We start from the raw sequence: 18,109 nt of genomic DNA on the forward strand, positions 1-18,109 counted from the left end.
TCAGATTTACCCAGTGGTTTCCCATTCAGTGTGTAATGGTGATATTGATTTCTTCTTGCCATGTGTATAACCTTACATTTATCATAGTTAAACCTCATCTGCCACCTTTCAGCCCAAGTTTCCAACTTATCCAGATCCATCTGTAGCAGAATACTATCTTCTCTTGTATTAACTGCTTTACATAGTTTTGTATCATCTGCAAATATCGATATTTTACTGTGTAAACCTTCTACCAGATCATTAATGAATATGTTGAAGAGAACAGGTCCCAATACCGACCCCTGCGGTACCCCACTGGTCACAGCGACCCAGTTAGAGACTATACCATTTATAACCACCCTCTGCTTTCTATCACTAAGCCAGTTACTAACCCATTTACACACATTTTCCCCCAGACCAAGCATTCTCATTTTGTGTACCAACCTCTTGTGCGGCACGGTATCAAACGCTTTGGAAAAATCGAGATATACCACGTCCAATGACTCACCGTGGTCCAGCCTATAGCTTACCTCTTCATAAAAACTGATTAGATTGGTTTGACAGGAGCGATTTCTCATAAACCCATGCTGATATGGAGTTAAACAGTTATTCTCATTGAGATAATCCAGAATAACATCCCTCAGAAACCCTTCAAATATTTTACCAACAATAGAGGTTAGACTTACTGGCCTATAATTTCCAGGTTCACTTTTAGAGCCCTTTTTGAATATTGGCACCACATTTGCTATGCGCCAATCCTGCGGAACAGACCCTGCCGCTATAGAGTCCCTAAAAATAAGAAATAATGGTTTATCTATTACATTACTTAGTTCTCTTAGTACTCGTGGGTGTATGCCGTCCGGACCCGGAGATTTATCTATTTTAATCTTATTTAGCCGGTTTCGCACCTCTTCTTGGGTTAGATTGGTGACCCTTAATATAGGGTTTTCATTGTTTCTTGGGATTTCACCTAGCATTTAATTTTCTACCGTGAATACCGTGGAGAAGAAGGTGTTTAATATGTTAGCTTTTTCCTCGTCATCTACAACCATTCTTTCCTCACTATTTTTTAAGGGGCCTACATTTTCAGTTTTTATTCTTTTACTATTGATATAGTTGAAGAACAGTTTGGGATTAGTTTTACTCTCCTTAGCAATGTGCTTCTCTGTGTCCTTTTTGGCATGCCGGTCATCATCATCACAGACGCCGGTCATTATCACACACCTGTGGAAACATCTCTCGGAATCTCCTCCTTCCCGTCACTCACAAACGGCTGATACCCCGTCGTCATCGCTTCCTTTTCTGTCTCTTCCTTCACTTTATTCTTAGTCGGATCTTCCTCCTGATATATCAGATGTAACAATCAGCACAAAACATTTAGTAGCATCTTAAGGGGTGCACGCATGAGGGGTCTGACGCGCGCATCCCTGCAGCAAAGCATCACACAGCTAAGCATTGAGACGCCACAGTTATTTCAACGGCCGGGAATTAGCATCCATCTCCTCTCTTCACACAGGTACAATCTCTGCTTCCTGTCATCTGCTGCCTATCATCCAGTAATAATTCCTTTACTGGTACAATCTCTGCTTCCTGTCATCTGCTGCCCATCATCCAGTAACAATTCCTTTAATGGTATATAACAGTGCCTGCTGAATGCTAAATCCATTTGTTGTATTAAATACTCACTGCTGCACATCCATGCTGGGGTCACAGGAGATATTATCATGTGCAAGGTGTTATATGGTGGCAGGCAGGGCCAGTGCCTTTGATCATGTAACCTCCCCTGGGGTGTTGGCCAATTGCTAATTTATCCCAAATAAGGGCCCCCAATCCCTCTCACCTGATCCTTTACTCAGCCCTATAAATTTAGTAGCATCTTAAGGGGTGCATGTGTGTGGGGTCAGGCACGCACACCCCTGCAGCAAAGCATCACACAGCTAAGCATTGAGACGCCGCAGTTATTTCACGGCAGGAGTCAGGACCCCAATCTATCTATCTGTCTCTTTTGGGTAAGTCTGCTGAGTTAGCACTTCTTATTACTTGGATCTAGCTTTTGTATTAACCCATCGTACTCCTTCACCATGTTTACATATGCCCTTACAGTGTTTGCTCCACTAATCCTCACTTTCCTTCGCTATCACAAACCCCAGCTCCCTCTAACCAAATAACCATCTCTCCCTCTTTCCTCCCCACCTGTCCTCCTCTGCTGACCTGCTCCTCAAATCTGTCCTAATAAAACAAGTCGGCCACTCTCCTTCTCCCACCTGCTTCTCCTCACTGCTGGTGACATATCTCCCAACCCGGGACCCCCTCAGCTCGTACCTCCCATAACTACCACCTCCTATCGCTCCCTATCTAATATGAACTACCGCAATCTTTCCAACATAAAACCCGTACCCATGACGCCCACCCCCCTGCTCCCTCTCTCTGGAGCACTCTGAATGCCCGCTCAATCTGCAATAAGCTACATGTGATTCACGACCTTTTTCTCTCTCACAATCTTGCCTTCCTCGGCCTCACAGAAACATGGCTAACACCCTCTGACACAGCCTCCCCTGCTGCGCTGTGTTACGGCAGCCTCCACTTCACCCACACCCCTCGGCCCCGGCAACATACATGGTGGAGGAGTGGATCTTCTCTTTTCTTCAAACTGCACCTTTAACCCAATCCTGCCTCTTCCCTCCCTTATCCTCCCCTCTTTTGAAGTCCACTCTGTCCGCATCTACTCTCCCTCCAATCTTCAAGTGGCCGTCATATACCGACCTCCGGGCCCGGCCACTGCCTTTATTGACCAATTCTCCACCTGGCTCCTTCATTTTCTGTCTGTTGAAATTCCCACCATCATCATGGGTGACTTCAACATCCCCATTGATACCCTTCAGTCAACAGCCTCCAAACTTCTGTCCCTTACTTCATCTTTTGGACTTACTCAGTGGTCCTCCGCAGCCACCCACACAGAGGGACATACACTGGACCTGGTCTTCACCCATCTCTGCTATCTAACTTCACCACCTCCCCTCTATCTGACCACCTTCTTATCCCAGTCCTCCTCACCGGTCACCTATGTCCAGCAACATGCACACCCACGCAGAAACCTCGCACACCTAGACACCCACACACTCTCTGACTCCATCCTACCACTGGCATCCATATCCTCACTCCACGACACAGACACTGCCACTGCTTTCTACAATGCCACTCTCGCATCGGCTATTGACACAGTTGCCCCTCTCGTCCATAGCAGAGTGCGACGTATCAATAGACAACCCTGGCACAATAACACCACTAAAAAGCTCCGGCAAGTGTCCAGGGTTGCAGAGTGACGTTGGAAGAAAACAAATTCGCAAGACGACTTCACTGCATTCAAACAGGCAACACTCGCCTTTAAATCTGCTCTCACCTCTGCTAAACAGGCCTACTTCACATCCCTCGTATCTTCCCTGTCCTACAACCCCTACCAGTTATTCAAAACCTTTAACTCCCTCCTCCACCCCCCACTGCCCCCTCCAACCTCCCTCATCTCTGCTGAGGACTTTGCCACACACTTTAAAAATAAGATCGACCAGTGTTAAATATTAATTATTCTTATTTTTATTCTGTACCGAGCACATGGTTTATTGCTGACACTATCAAAAGCTATTTCTGTGTATGTAGCTCAGAGTATAAGTTAACTCCATATACAGGGAACACGTGATCTGTAGAAACCATATAAATAACGTCTCTAAGGAGGGTGGGGGCCTTTTTGTCACGTGGGACGGTCACCTCCCTGCCTTCACCATCATTCTCCATGGACATGAGACAAGACACGAGGAACAACAGCTGTTAGCTACTCCATGCCATGATGATTTCAGACTTCACACAGACAGATGACTTTTACCATTCAGGACCTTGGGAAAGATGAGTAACAAGACAAGCACTGATATTTACACATGGACACTCTGTTTTGAACTATTTCATCTACTTTTATGTTTTTGTTGCAATGGTGGATAATCCAATAAACCACTATACTTTCGTCAGAATATCATGACATTTTTCTTTTAAGATAAACGCACCTGGTTAAGTCTTGATTAGATATTTTTGCGCAATAACGATTTTTAACAACCAGACAAGGCAAGTCTTCATTGTTCAACCACCACAAGCCCTTTGTATACCACACCAATGCCCAAACCCCATAACCTCCCTATCCAACATCACTGAAGAGGGGCTTAATTGTCTCCTTTCCAAATCGCACCTCACCACCTGTGCGCTCGACCCCATCCCATCTCCTCCCCAACCTCACCACACTCTTATCCCGTCCCTAACCCACCTCTTCAACCTATCACTAACTTCTGGCACCTTCCCTTCTGCTTTCAAACATGCCACAATCACGCCTATTCTTAAAAAGCCAACCCCCTATCCAACTGCTATGTCTAGCTATCGACCAATATCGCTGCTTCCAAACTCCTGGAGCAGCACGTCCATGCTGAACTTTCCTCTCACCTCTCATCTAACTTGTTGTTCGACAATCTACAATCTGGTTTCCGCCCCCATCACTCAACTGAGACAGCCCTGACCAAAAGTTGACCACTGCCTCCTACTACAGATCCTCTCCTCCTTTTGGCATCAAAGACCTCGCCCTATCCTGGATCTCCTCGTACCTTTCCAACCGCACATTCAGCGTCTCCCACAGTACCTCCTCATCCCACCCTCTCTCTGTTGGAGTCCCCCAAGGCTCTGTTCTAGGACCCCTACTATTCTCAATCTATACACTTGGCTTGGGACAACTCAAAGTCCCATGGATTCCAGTATCACCTCTATGCTGATGACACTCAGATCTACCTCTCTGGCCCAGACATTACCTCTCTGCTGTCCAGAATCCCGGAGTGTCCATCAGCCATATCCTCCTTCTTCTCCTCTCACTTCCTCAAAATCAATGTGGACAAATCTGAACTCATCATCTTTCCTCCATCTCATAGATCTTCCTTACCTGACCTATCTATCGCAATTAACGACATCACGCTCTCCCCCGTACCGGAAGTCCGCTGCCTCGGAGTAACCTTCGACTCTGCCCTGTCCTTCAAACCACACATCCAAGCTCTCTCCACCTCCTGTCGCCTCCAGCTCAAAAATATCTCCAGAATCCGACCTTTCCTCAACCCTCAATCTACTAAAATGCTTGTGCACGCCCTCATCATCTCCCGCCTTGACTACTGCAACATCCTTTTCTGTGGCCTCCCTGCTAATACCCTTGCACCTTTCCAGTCGATCCTTAACTCTGCTGCCCGACTAATTCATCTCTTTCATTGCTACTCCTCTGCAAATCTCTTCACTGGCTCCCATTCCCTCAGCGTATCCAGTTCAAATTACTAATACTGACCTACAAAGCCATCGATAACCTGTCTCCTCCATATATCTCTGAACTAATCTCCCGATATCTTCCCTCACGTAATCTCCGGTCCTCTCAAGACCTCGTTCTCTCCTCCACACTTATCCGCTCCTCACCCAACCGCCTCCAAGACTTCCCCCGAATATCCCCCATCCTCTGGAATTCTTTGCCCCAACACGTCCGACTATCAACCACATTCGGATCCTTCAGACGGAACCTGAAAACCCACCTCCTCAGGAAAGCCTACAGCCTACACTGACCCCGCTGCCTCCTCATCACTGACCGCGCTGCCGCCTCACCAACACCGGAGCTGCCGCCTCACCAACACCGGAGCTGCCGCCTCACCAACACCGGAGCTGCCGCCTCACCAACACCGGAGCTACTGCCTCACCAACACCGGAGCTACCGCCTCACCAACCCCGTAGCTACTGCCTCACCAACACCGGAGCTCCTACAACCCGCAACCTACTGTCTCCATCCCCACCATCCTGTAGAATGTGAGCCCCCAAGGGCAGGGTCCTCGCCCCTCTGTATCAGTCCGTCATTGTTAGTTTACTGTAAGTGATATCTGTAACTTGTATGTGACCCCTCCTCATGTACAGACCATGGAATCAATGGTGATAGAGAAATAATAATAATAATAAAAGAAACCACCACAATCTGTGACACCTATGACCTCGATCAGAAATGTCCCCCGTATACAGATCCGGTACAGGGCTCAGCACCGTCTACCTGATGATCCTCCGGGATGTTGTGATTCTCCTCCGGACAGTCCGGGGGATACAGAGGACGGGGAGATCTCTCTGGTGGATTCCTCCTCCTGGATCCATCTGTAGGAGACGCACAGTGATGGAATAGATTGTGACATGTGATGATGAGATGATGGGAGTAGTAGTCGGTGACCACAGAACAGAAATATCTGTGGCTGCAGCACTAAGGCTACGTTCACATTAGCGTTCCGCAGCGGCGACGCGCCCCTATGTTTAACATGGGGGACGCGTGCGTTTTTTTTGTTGCGTTTTCCGACACGTGCGTCGTTTCCGACGCTAGAGTCGGACGCAAGAAAATGCAACAAGTTGCATTTTTCGTGCGTCCGATTTTCGTCAAAAAACGACGCACGCGTCGCAAAACGCGTTTTTGCGTGCGTTTGCGCGCGTTTTTTTGTGCGTCGTGCGTTGCGTCGCCGACGCAGCGGCGCGCAACGCTAATGTGAACGTAGCCTAATAGCAACCGACCAACGCTGAAGAGACAATGTGATGTCAGGGGAAGGTTTCCTCTCACCTCGTGGTGTCAGAGGCCGGAGCTCCTCCATCATCACATCCTGGTACCGATCCTGGTGTCCTTCTAGATACTCCCACTCCTCCACGGAGAGATAGACAGCGACGTCCTGACACCTTATAGGAACCTGACAACAGCCACACCGTCATCACCCAGAATCCTCCAGTGCTGTATAATGTCCCAGCAGTCACCTCTCCGCTCATCACCCAGAATCCTCCAGTCCTGTATAATCTCCCAGCAGTCACCTCTCCGCTCATCACCCAGAATCCTCCAGTCCTGTATAATGTCCCAGCAGTCACCTCTCCGCTCATCACCCAGAATCCTCCAGTGCTGTATAATGTCCCAGCAGTCACCTCTCCGCTCATCACCCAGAATCCTCCAGTCCTGTATAATGTCCCAGCAGTCACCTCTCCGCTCATCACCCAGAATCCTCCAGTGCTGTATAATGTCCCAGCAGTCACCTCTCCGCTCATCACCCAGAATCCTCCAGTGCTGTATAATGTCCCAGCAGTCACCTCTCCGCTCATCACCCAGAATCCTCCAGTGCTGTATAATGTCCCAGCAGTCACCTCTCCGCTCATCACCCAGAATCCTCCAGTCCTGTATAATGTCCCAGCAGTCTCCTCTCCGCTCATCACCCAGAATCCTCCAGTGCTGTATAATGTCCCAGCAGTCACCTCTCCGCTCATCACCCAGAATCCTCCAGTCCTGTATAATGTCCTAGCAGTCTCCTCTCCGCTCATCACCCAGAATCCTCCAGTGCTGTATAATCTCCCAGCAGTCACCTCTCCGCTCATCACCCAGAATCCTCCAGTGCTGTATAATGTCCCAGCAGTCACCTCTCCGCTCATCACCCAGAATCCTCCAGTGCTGTATAATGTCCCAGCAGTCACCTCTCCGCTCATCACCCAGAATCCTCCAGTGCTGTATAATCTCCCAGCAGTCACCTCTCCGCTCATCACCCAGAATCCTCCAGTCCTGTATAATGTCCCAGCAGTCACCTCTCCGCTCATCACCCAGAATCCTCCAGTCCTGTATAATGTCCCAGCAGTCTCCTCTCCGCTCATCACCCAGAATCCTCCAGTGCTGTATAATCTCCCAGCAGTCACCTCTCCGCTCATCACCCAGAATCCTCCAGTGCTGTATAATGTCCCAGCAGTCACCTCTCCGCTCATCACCCAGAATCCTCCAGTGCTGTATAATGTCCCAGCAGTCACCTCTCCGCTCATCACCCAGAATCCTCCAGTGCTGTATAATGTCCCAGCAGTCACCTCTCCGCTCATCACCCAGAATCCTCCAGTCCTGTATAATCTCCCAGCAGTCACCTCTCCGCTCATCACCCAGAATCCTCCAGTCCTGTATAATGTCCCAGCAGTCACCTCTCCGCTCATCACCCAGAATCCTCCAGTGCTGTATAATGTCCCAGCAGTCACCTCTCCGCTCATCACCCAGAATCCTCCAGTGCTGTATAATGTCCCAGCAGTCACCTCTCCGCTCATCACCCAGAATCCTCCAGTGCTGTATAATCTCCCAGCAGTCACCTCTCCGCTCATCACCCAGAATCCTCCAGTCCTGTATAATCTCCCAGCAGTCACCTCTCCGCTCATCACCCAGAATCCTCCAGTCCTGTATAATCTCCCAGCAGTCACCTCTCCGCTCATCACCCAGAATCCTCCAGTGCTGTATAATGTCCCAGCAGTCACCTCTCCGCTCATCACCCAGAATCCTCCAGTGCTGTATAATGTCCCAGCAGTCACCTCTCCGCTCATCACCCAGAATCCTCCAGTGCTGTATAATCTCCCAGCAGTCACCTCTCCGCTCATCACCCAGAATCCTCCAGTCCTGTATAATCTCCCAGCAGTCACCTCTCCGCTCATCACCCAGAATCCTCCAGTGCTGTATAATGTCCCAGCAGTCACCTCTCCGCTCATCACCCAGAATCCTCCAGTGCTGTATAATGTCCCAGCAGTCACCTCTCCGCTCATCACCCAGAATCCTCCAGTGCTGTATAATCTCCCAGCAGTCACCTCTCCGCTCATCACCCAGAATCCTCCAGTCCTGTATAATCTCCCAGCAGTCACCTCTCCGCTCATCACCCAGAATCCTCCAGTGCTGTATAATCTCCCAGCAGTCACCTCTCCGCTCATCACCCAGAATCCTCCAGTGCTGTATAATCTCCCAGCAGTCACCTCTCCGCTCATCACCCAGAATCCTCCAGTGCTGTATAATCTCCCAGCAGACACCTCTCCGCTCATCACCCAGAATCCTCCGATGCTGTATAATGTCCCAGCAGTCACCTCTCCGCTCATCACCCAGAATCCTCCAGTGCTGTATAATGTCCCAGCAGTCACCTCTCCGCTCATCACCCAGAATCCTCCAGTGCTGTATAATCTCCCAGCAGTCACCTCTCCGCTCATCACCCAGAATCCTCCAGTCCTGTATAATCTCCCAGCAGTCACCTCTCCGCTCATCACCCAGAATCCTCCAGTGCTGTATAATCTCCCAGCAGTCACCTCTCCGCTCATCACCCAGAATCCTCCAGTGCTGTATAATCTCCCAGCAGTCACCTCTCCGCTCATCACCCAGAATCCTCCAGTGCTGTATAATCTCCCAGCAGACACCTCTCCGCTCATCACCCAGAATCCTCCAGTGCTGTATAATCTCCCAGCAGTCACCTCTCCGCTCATCACCCAGAATCCTCCAGTGCTGTATAATCTCCCAGCAGACACCTCTCCGCTCATCACCCAGAATCCTCCAGTGCTGTATAATGTCCCAGCAGTCACCTCTCCGCTCATCACCCAGAATCCTCCAGTCCTGTATAATCTCCCAGCAGTCACCTCTCCGCTCATCACCCAGAATCCTCCAGTGCTGTATAATCTCCCAGCAGTCACCTCTCCGCTCATCACCCAGAATCCTCCAGTGCTGTATAATCTCCCAGCAGTCACCTCTCCGCTCATCACCCAGAATCCTCCAGTCCTGTATAATCTCCCAGCAGTCACCTCTCCGCTCATCACCCAGAATCCTCCAGTGCTGTATAATCTCCCAGCAGTCACCTCTCCGCTCATCACCCAGAATCCTCCAGTGCTGTATAATCTCCCAGCAGTCACCTCTCCGCTCATCACCCAGAATCCTCCAGTGCTGTATAATGTCCCAGCAGTCACCTCTCCGCTCATCACCCAGAATCCTCCAGTCCTGTATAATGTCCCAGCAGTCACCTCTCCTCTCATCACCCAGAATCCTCCAGTGCTGTATAATGTCCCAGCAGTCACCTCTCCGCTCATCACCCAGAATCCTCCAGTCCTGTATAATGTCCCAGCAGTCACCTCTCCGCTCATCACCCAGAATCCTCCACTCCTGTATAATGTCCCAGCAGTCACCTCTCCGCTCAGCACCCAGAATCCTCCAGTGCTGTATAATGTCCCAGCAGTCACCTCTCCGCTCATCACCCAGAATCCTCCAGTCCTGTATAATCTCCCAGCAGTCACCTCTCCGCTCATCACCCAGAATCCTCCAGTCCTGTATAATGTCCCAGCAGTCACCTCTCCGCTCATCACCCAGAATCCTCCAGTGCTGTATAATGTCCCAGCAGTCACCTCTCCGCTCATCACCCAGAATCCTCCAGTGCTGTATAATGTCCCAGCAGTCACCTCTCCGCTCATCACCCAGAATCCTCCAGTCCTGTATAATCTCCCAGCAGTCACCTCTCCGCTCATCACCCAGAATCCTCCAGTCCTGTATAATGTCCCAGCAGTCACCTCTCCGCTCATCACCCAGAATCCTCCAGTGCTGTATAATATCCCAGCAGTCACCTCTCCGCTCATCACCCAGAATCCTCCAGTGCTGTATAATGTCCCAGCAGTCACCTCTCCGCCCATCACCCAGAATCCTCCAGTGCTGTATAATGTCCCAGCAGTCACCTCTCCGCTCATCACCCAGAATCCTCCAGTGCTGTATAATCTCCCAGCAGTCACCTCTCCGCTCATCACCCAGAATCCTCCAGTCCTGTATAATGTCCCAGCAGTCACCTCTCCGCTCATCACCCAGAATCCTCCAGTCCTGTATAATGTCCCAGCAGTCACCTCTCCGCCCATCACCCAGAATCCTCCAGTCCTGTATAATGTCCCAGCAGTCACCTCTCCGCTCATCACCCAGAATCCTCCACTGCTGTATAATCTCCCAGCAGTCACCTCTCCGCCCATCACCCAGAATCCTCCAGTCCTGTATAATGTCCCAGCAGTCACCTCTCCGCTCATCACCCAGAATCCTCCAGTGCTGAATAATGTCCCAGCAGTCACCTCTCCGCTCATCACCCAGAATCCTCCAGTCCTGTATAATGTCCCAGCAGTCTCCTCTCCGCTCATCACCCAGAATCCTCCAGTGCTGTATAATCTCCCAGCAGTCACCTCTCCGCTCATCACCCAGAATCCTCCACTGCTGTATAATCTCCCAGCAGTCACCTCTCCGCTCATCACCCAGAATCCTCCAGTCCTGTATAATGTCCCAGCAGTCTCCTCTCCGCTCATCACCCAGAATCCTCCAGTCCTGTATAATGTCCCAGCAGTCACCTCTCCACTCATCACCCAGAATCCTCCAGTCCTGTATAATGTCCCAGCAGTCTCCTCTCCGCTCATCACCCAGAATCCTCCAGTGCTGTATAATCTCCCAGCAGTCACCTCTCCGCTCATCACCCAGAATCCTCCACTCCTGTATAATGTCCCAGCAGTCACCTCTCCGCTCATCACCCAGAATCCTCCAGTCCTGTATAATCTCCCAGCAGTCACCTCTCCGCTCATCACCCAGAATCCTCCAGTCCTGTATAATGTCCCAGCAGTCACCTCTCCGCTCATCACCCAGAATCCTCCAGTGCTGTATAATGTCCCAGCAGTCACCTCTCCCCTCATCACCCAGAATCCTCCAGTGCTGTATAATCTCCCAGCAGTCACCTCTCCGCTCATCACCCAGAATCCTCCAGTGCTGTATAATCTCCCAGCAGTCACCTCTCCTCTCATCACCCAGAATCCTCCAGTGCTGTATAATGTCCCAGCAGTCTCCTCTCCGCTCATCACCCAGAATCCTCCAGTGCTGTATAATCTCCCAGCAGTCACCTCTCCTCTCATCACCCAGAATCCTCCAGTCCTGTATAATGTCCCAGCAGTCACCTCTCCGCTCATCACCCAGAATCCTCCAGTGCTGTATAATGTCCCAGCAGTCACCTCTCCGCTCATCACCCAGAATCCTCCAGTGCTGTATAATGTCCCAGCAGTCACCTCTCCGCTCATCACCCAGAATCCTCCAGTCCTGTATAATGTCCCAGCAGTCACCTCTCCGCTCATCACCCAGAATCCTCCAGTCCTGTATAATGTCCCAGCAGTCTCCTCTCCGCTCATCACCCAGAATCCTCCAGTGCTGTATAATCTCCCAGCAGTCACCTCTCCGCTCATCACCCAGAATCCTCCAGTGCTGTATAATGTCCCAGCAGTCACCTCTCCGCTCATCACCCAGAATCCTCCAGTCCTGTATAATGTCCCAGCAGTCACCTCTCCGCTCATCACCTAGAATCCTCCAGTGCTGTATAATGTCCCAGCAGTCACCTCTCCGCTCATCACCCAGAATCCTCCAGTCCTGTATAATGTCCCAGCAGTCACCTCTCCGCTCATCACCCAGAATCCTCCAGTCCTGTATAATGTCCCAGCAGTCACCTCTCCGCTCATCACCCAGAATCCTCCAGTCCTGTATAATGTCCCAGCAGTCTCCTCTCCGCTCATCACCCAGAATCCTCCAGTGCTGTATAATGTCCCAGCAGTCTCCTCTCCGCTCATCACCCAGAATCCTCCAGTGCTGTATAATCTCCCAGCAGTCACCTCTCCGCTCATCACCCAGAATCCTCCAGTCCTGTATAATGTCCCAGCAGTCTCCTCTCCGCTCATCACCCAGAATCCTCCAGTCCTGTATAATCTCCCAGCAGTCACCTCTCCGCTCATCACCCAGAATCCTCCAGTCCTGTATAATGTCCCAGCAGTCTCCTCTCCGCTCATCACCCAGAATCCTCCAGTCCTGTATAATGTCCCAGCAGTCACCTCTCCGCTCATCACCCAGAATCCTCCAGTGCTGTATAATGTCCCAGCAGTCACCTCTCCGCTCATCACCCAGAATCCTCCAGTCCTGTATAATGTCCCAGCAGTCACCTCTCCGCTCATCACCCAGAATCCTCCAGTGCTGTATAATGTCCCAGCAGTCACCTCTCCGCTCATCACCCAGAATCCTCCAGTCCTGTATAATGTCCCAGCAGTCACCTCTCCGCTCATCACCCAGAATCCTCCAGTCCTGTATAATCTCCCAGCAGTCACCTCTCCGCTCATCACCCAGAATCCTCCAGTCCTGTATAATGTCCCAGCAGTCACCTCTCCGCTCATCACCCAGAATCCTCCAGTGCTGTATAATGTCCCAGCAGTCACCTCTCCGCTCATCACCCAGAATCCTCCAGTCCTGTATAATGTCCCAGCAGTCACCTCTCCGCTCATCACCCAGAATCCTCCAGTCCTGTATAATCTCCCAGCAGTCACCTCTCCGCTCATCACCCAGAATCCTCCAGTCCTGTATAATGTCCCAGCAGTCACCTCTCCGCTCATCACCCAGAATCCTCCAGTGCTGTATAATCTCCCAGCAGTCACCTCTCCGCTCATCACCCAGAATCCTCCAGTGCTGTATAATCTCCCAGCAGTCACCTCTCCGCACATCACCCAGAATCCTCCAGTGCTGTATAATCTCCCAGCAGTCACCTCTCCGCTCATCACTCAGAATCCTCCAGTCCTGTATAATGTCCCAGCAGTCACCTCTCCGCTCATCACCCAGAATCCTCCAGTGCTGTATAATGTCCCAGCAGTCACCTCTCCGCTCATCACCCAGAATCCTCCAGTCCTGTATAATGTCCCAGCAGTCACCTCTCCGCTCATCACCCAGAATCCTCCAGTGCTGTATAATGTCCCAGCAGTCACCTCTCCGCTCATCACCCAGAATCCTCCAGTGCTGTATAATCTCCCAGCAGTCACCTCTCCGCTCATCACCCAGAATCCTCCAGTCCTGTATAATGTCCCAGCAGTCACCTCTCCGCTCATCACCCAGAATCCTCCAGTCCTGTATAATGTCCCAGCAGTCTCCTCTCCGCTCATCACCCAGAATCCTCCAGTGCTGTATAATGTCCCAGCAGTCACCTCTCCGCTCATCACCCAGAATCCTCCAGTCCTGTATAATGTCCCAGCAGTCACCTCTCCGCTCATCACCTAGAATCCTCCAGTGCTGTATAATGTCCCAGCAGTCACCTCTCCGCTCATCACCCAGAATCCTCCAGTCCTGTATAATATTCCAGCAGTCACCTCTCCTCTCATCACCCAGAATCCTCCAGTCCTGTATAATGTCCCAGCAGTCACCTCTCCGCTCATCACCCAGAATCCTCCAGTGCTGTATAATGTCCCAGCAGTCACCTCTCCGCTCATCACCCAGAATCCTCCAGTCCTGTATAATCTCCCAGCAGTCACCTCTCCGCTCATCACCCAGAATCCTCCAGTCCTGTATAATGTCCCAGCAGTCACCTCTCCGCTCATCACCCAGAATCCTCCAGTCCTGTATAATGTCCCAGCAGTCTCCTCTCCGCTCATCACCCAGAATCCTCCAGTGCTGTATAATCTCCCAGCAGTCACCTCTCCGCTCATCACCCAGAATCCTCCAGTGCTGTATAATCTCCCAGCAGTCACCTCTCCGCTCATCACCCAGAATCCTCCAGTGCTGTATAATGTCCCAGCAGTCACCTCTCCGCTCATCACTCAGAATCCTCCAGTGCTGTATAATCTCCCAGCAGTCACCTCTCCGCTCATCACTCAGAATCCTCCAGTGCTGTATAATCTCCCAGCAGTCACCTCTCCGCTCATCACCCAGAATCCTCCAGTGCTGTATAATCTCCCAGCAGTCACCTCTCCGCTCATCACTCAGAATCCTCCAGTGCTGTATAATATCCCAGCAGTCACCTCTCCGCTCATCACCCAGAATCCTCCAGTCCTGTATAATCTCCCAGCAGTCACCTCTCCGCTCATCACTCAGAATCCTCCAGTGCTGTATAATGTCCCAGCAGTCACCTCTCCGCTCATCACCCAGAATCCTCCAGTCCTGTATAATCTCCCAGCAGTCACCTCTCCGCTCATCACTCAGAATCCTCCAGTCCTGTATAATGTCCCAGCAGTCACCTCTCCGCTCATCACCCAGAATCCTCCAGTCCTGTATAATCTCCCAGCAGTCACCTCTCCGCTCATCACTCAGAATCCTCCAGTCCTGTATAATATCCCAGCAGTCACCTCTCCGCTCATCACCCAGAATCCTCCAGTGCTGTATAATCTCCCAGCAGTCACCTCTCCGCTCATCACTCAGAATCCTCCAGTGCTGTATAATGTCCCAGCAGTCACCTCTCCGCTCATCACCCAGAATCCTCCAGTCCTGTATAATCTCCCAGCAGTCACCTCTCCGCTCATCACTCAGAATCCTCCAGTCCTGTATAATGTCCCAGCAGTCACCTCTCCGCTCATCACCCAGAATCCTCCAGTGCTGTATAATGTCCCAGCAGTCACCTCTCCGCTCATCACCCAGAATCCTCCAGTGCTGTATAATGTCCCAGCAGTCACCTCTCCGCTCATCACCCAGAATCCTCCAGTCCTGTATAATGTCCCAGCAGTCACCTCTCCGCTCATCACCCAGAATCCTCCAGTCCTGTATAATGTCCCAGCAGTCACCTCTCCGCTCATCACCCAGAATCCTCCAGTCCTGTATAATGTCCCAGCAGTCTCCTCTCCGCTCATCACCCAGAATCCTCCAGTGCTGTATAATCTCCCAGCAGTCACCTCTCCGCTCATCACCCAGAATCCTCCAGTGCTGTATAATGTCCCAGCAGTCACCTCTCCGCTCACCACCCAGAATCCTCCAGTGCTGTATAATGTCCCAGCAGTCACCTCTCCGCTCATCACCCAGAATCCTCCAGTGCTGTATAATCTCCCAGCAGTCACCTCTCCGCTCATCACCCAGAATCCTCCAGTCCTGTATAATCTCCCAGCAGTCACCTCTCCGCTCATCACTCAGAATCCTCCAGTGCTGTATAATATCCCAGCAGTCACCTCTCCGCTCATCACCCAGAATCCTCCAGTCCTGTATAATCTCCCAGCAGTCACCTCTCCGCTCATCACTCAGAATCCTCCAGTCCTGTATAATCTCCCAGCAGTCACCTCTCCGCTCATCACCCAGAATCCTCCAGTGCTGTATAATCTCCCAGCAGTCTCCTCTCCGCTCATCACCCAGAATCCTCCAGTCCTGTATAATCTCCCAGCAGTCTCCTCTCCGCTCATCACCCAGAATCCTCCAGTGCTGTATAATGTCCCAGCAGTCACCTCTCCGCTCATCACCCAGAATCCTCCAGTGCTGTATAATGTCCCAGCAGTCACCTCTCCGCTCATCACCCAGAATCCTCCAGTGCTGTATAATGTCCCAGCAGTCACCTCTCCGCTCATCACCCAGAATCCTCCAGTCCTGTATAATGTCCCAGCAGTCACCTCTCCGCTCATCACCCAGAATCCTCCAGTCCTGTATAATGTCCCAGCAGTCACCTCTCCGCTCATCACCCAGAATCCTCCAGTCCTGTATAATCTCCCAGCAGTCACCTCTCCGCTCATCACCCAGAATCCCCCAGTGCTGTATAATCTCCCAGCAGTCACCTCTCCGCTCATCACCCAGAATCCTCCAGTCCTGTATAATCTCCCAGCAGTCTCCTCTCCGCTCATCACCCAGAATCCTCCAGTCCTGTATAATCTCCCAGCAGTCACCTCTCCGCTCATCACCCAGAATCCTCCAGTGCTGTATAATCTCCCAGCAGTCACCTCTCCGCTCATCACCCAGAATCCTCCAGTCCTGTATAATCTCCCAGCAGTCACCTCTCCGCACATCACCCAGAATCCTCCAGTCCTGTATAATGTCCCAGCAGTCTCCTCTCCGCTCATCACCCAGAATCCTCCAGTCCTGTATAATCTCCCAGCAGTCACCTCTCCGCTCATCACCCAGAATCCTCCAGTGCTGTATAATGTCCCAGCAGTCACCTCTCCGCTCATCACCCAGAATCCTCCAGTCCTGTATAATCTCCCAGCAGTCTCCTCTCCGCTCATCACCCAGAATCCTCCAGTGCTGTATAATCTCCCAGCAGTCACCTCTCCGCTCATCACCCAGAATCCTCCAGTGCTGTATAATCTCCCAGCAGTCACCTCTCCGCTCATCACCCAGAATCCTCCAGTGCTGTATAATGTCCCAGCAGTCACCTCTCCGCTCATCTCCCAGAATCCTCCAGTCCTGTATAATCTCCCAGCAGTCTCCTCTCCGCTCATCACCCAGAATCCTCCAGTCCTGTATAATGTCCCAGCAGTCACCTCTCCGCTCATCACCCAGAATCCTCCAGTCCTGTATAATCTCCCAGCAGTCACCTCTCCGCTCATCACCCAGAATCCTCCAGTCCTGTATAATGTCCCAGCAGTCACCTCTCCGCTCATCACCCAGAATCCTCCAGTGCTGTATAATCTCCCAGCAGTCACCTCTCCGCTCATCACCCAGAATCCTCCAGTGCTGTATAATCTCCCAGCAGTCACCTCTCCGCTCATCACCCAGAATCCTCCAGTGCTGTATAATCTCCCAGCAGTCACCTCTCCGCCCATCACCCAGAATCCTCCAGTCCTGTATAATCTCCCAGCAGTCACCTCTCCGCTCATCACCCAGAATCCTCCAGTCCTGTATAATCTCCCAGCAGTCACCTCTCCGCCCATCACCCAGAATCCTCCAGTGCTGTATAATGTCCCAGCAGTCACCTCTCCGCTCATCACCCAGAATCCTCCAGTGCTGTATAATCTCCCAGCAGTCACCTCTCCGCTCATCACCCAGAATCCTCCAGTGCTGTATAATCTCCCAGCAGTCTCCTCTCCGCTCATCACCCAGAATCCTCCAGTCCTGTATAATGTCCCAGCAGTCACCTCTCCGCTCATCACCCAGAATCCTCCAGTCCTGTATAATCTCCCAGCAGTCACCTCTCCGCTCAGCAGCTCAATCATCTTGTTGCTGAGCTCCAGGATCTTCTTGTTCCTCTCATGTAGCAGGGAGTGCGGGGGAGGCTCTGTGATGGGGCTCCGCCCTCCTGACTCCTGGAGATGGATGATGGGAGTCACACCGCCCCCCGGTGTCTTCCTCACTATTGTGTAATCCTGTGTATGGAGAGAGACACTTAGGGAGAAGATTCCTTCCCGACTCCAGATCTCAGTAGAAATCCCGGGATCAATAACCGTCTCCAGTAATCTGCGGCCATAACCGGGAATATTATTCCCCCCCGGACAGACATCCCGGCCCCTCTACAGCTCTTACAGGGAATCCCCATGACAACTCCTCCGGGCAGAGCGCTCCACACAATCACTGCTCTTA

At 51.4% G+C, this 18,109-nt stretch overlaps 1 protein-coding gene across 3 annotated transcripts in view; it reads right to left on the minus strand.

The window, feature by feature from the left end:
* The window catches only part of LOC138657619 (zinc finger protein 271-like), a 60,092-nt gene that overhangs the window by 16,557 nt on the left and 25,426 nt on the right, over positions 1-18,109 (minus strand). For all 3 annotated transcript variants that reach the window (XR_011317101.1, XM_069745360.1, XM_069745363.1), the window contains exons 3-6: positions 17,722-17,895; positions 6,626-6,749; positions 6,077-6,174; positions 1,204-1,321 (exon numbers count right to left, since the gene is read on the minus strand). Coding sequence is in view for 2 of the 3 variants with exons in the window: in XM_069745360.1 (XP_069601461.1) it covers positions 1,204-1,321; positions 6,077-6,174; positions 6,626-6,749; positions 17,722-17,895 (514 nt within the window). In the remaining variant the exon portion in view is untranslated. The remainder of the gene's footprint in view (positions 1-1,203; positions 1,322-6,076; positions 6,175-6,625; positions 6,750-17,721; positions 17,896-18,109) is intronic.

This window comes from Ranitomeya imitator, chromosome 1 (genome assembly GCF_032444005.1).
Source record: "Ranitomeya imitator isolate aRanImi1 chromosome 1, aRanImi1.pri, whole genome shotgun sequence".
Taxonomy (NCBI): Eukaryota; Metazoa; Chordata; class Amphibia; order Anura; family Dendrobatidae; genus Ranitomeya; species Ranitomeya imitator.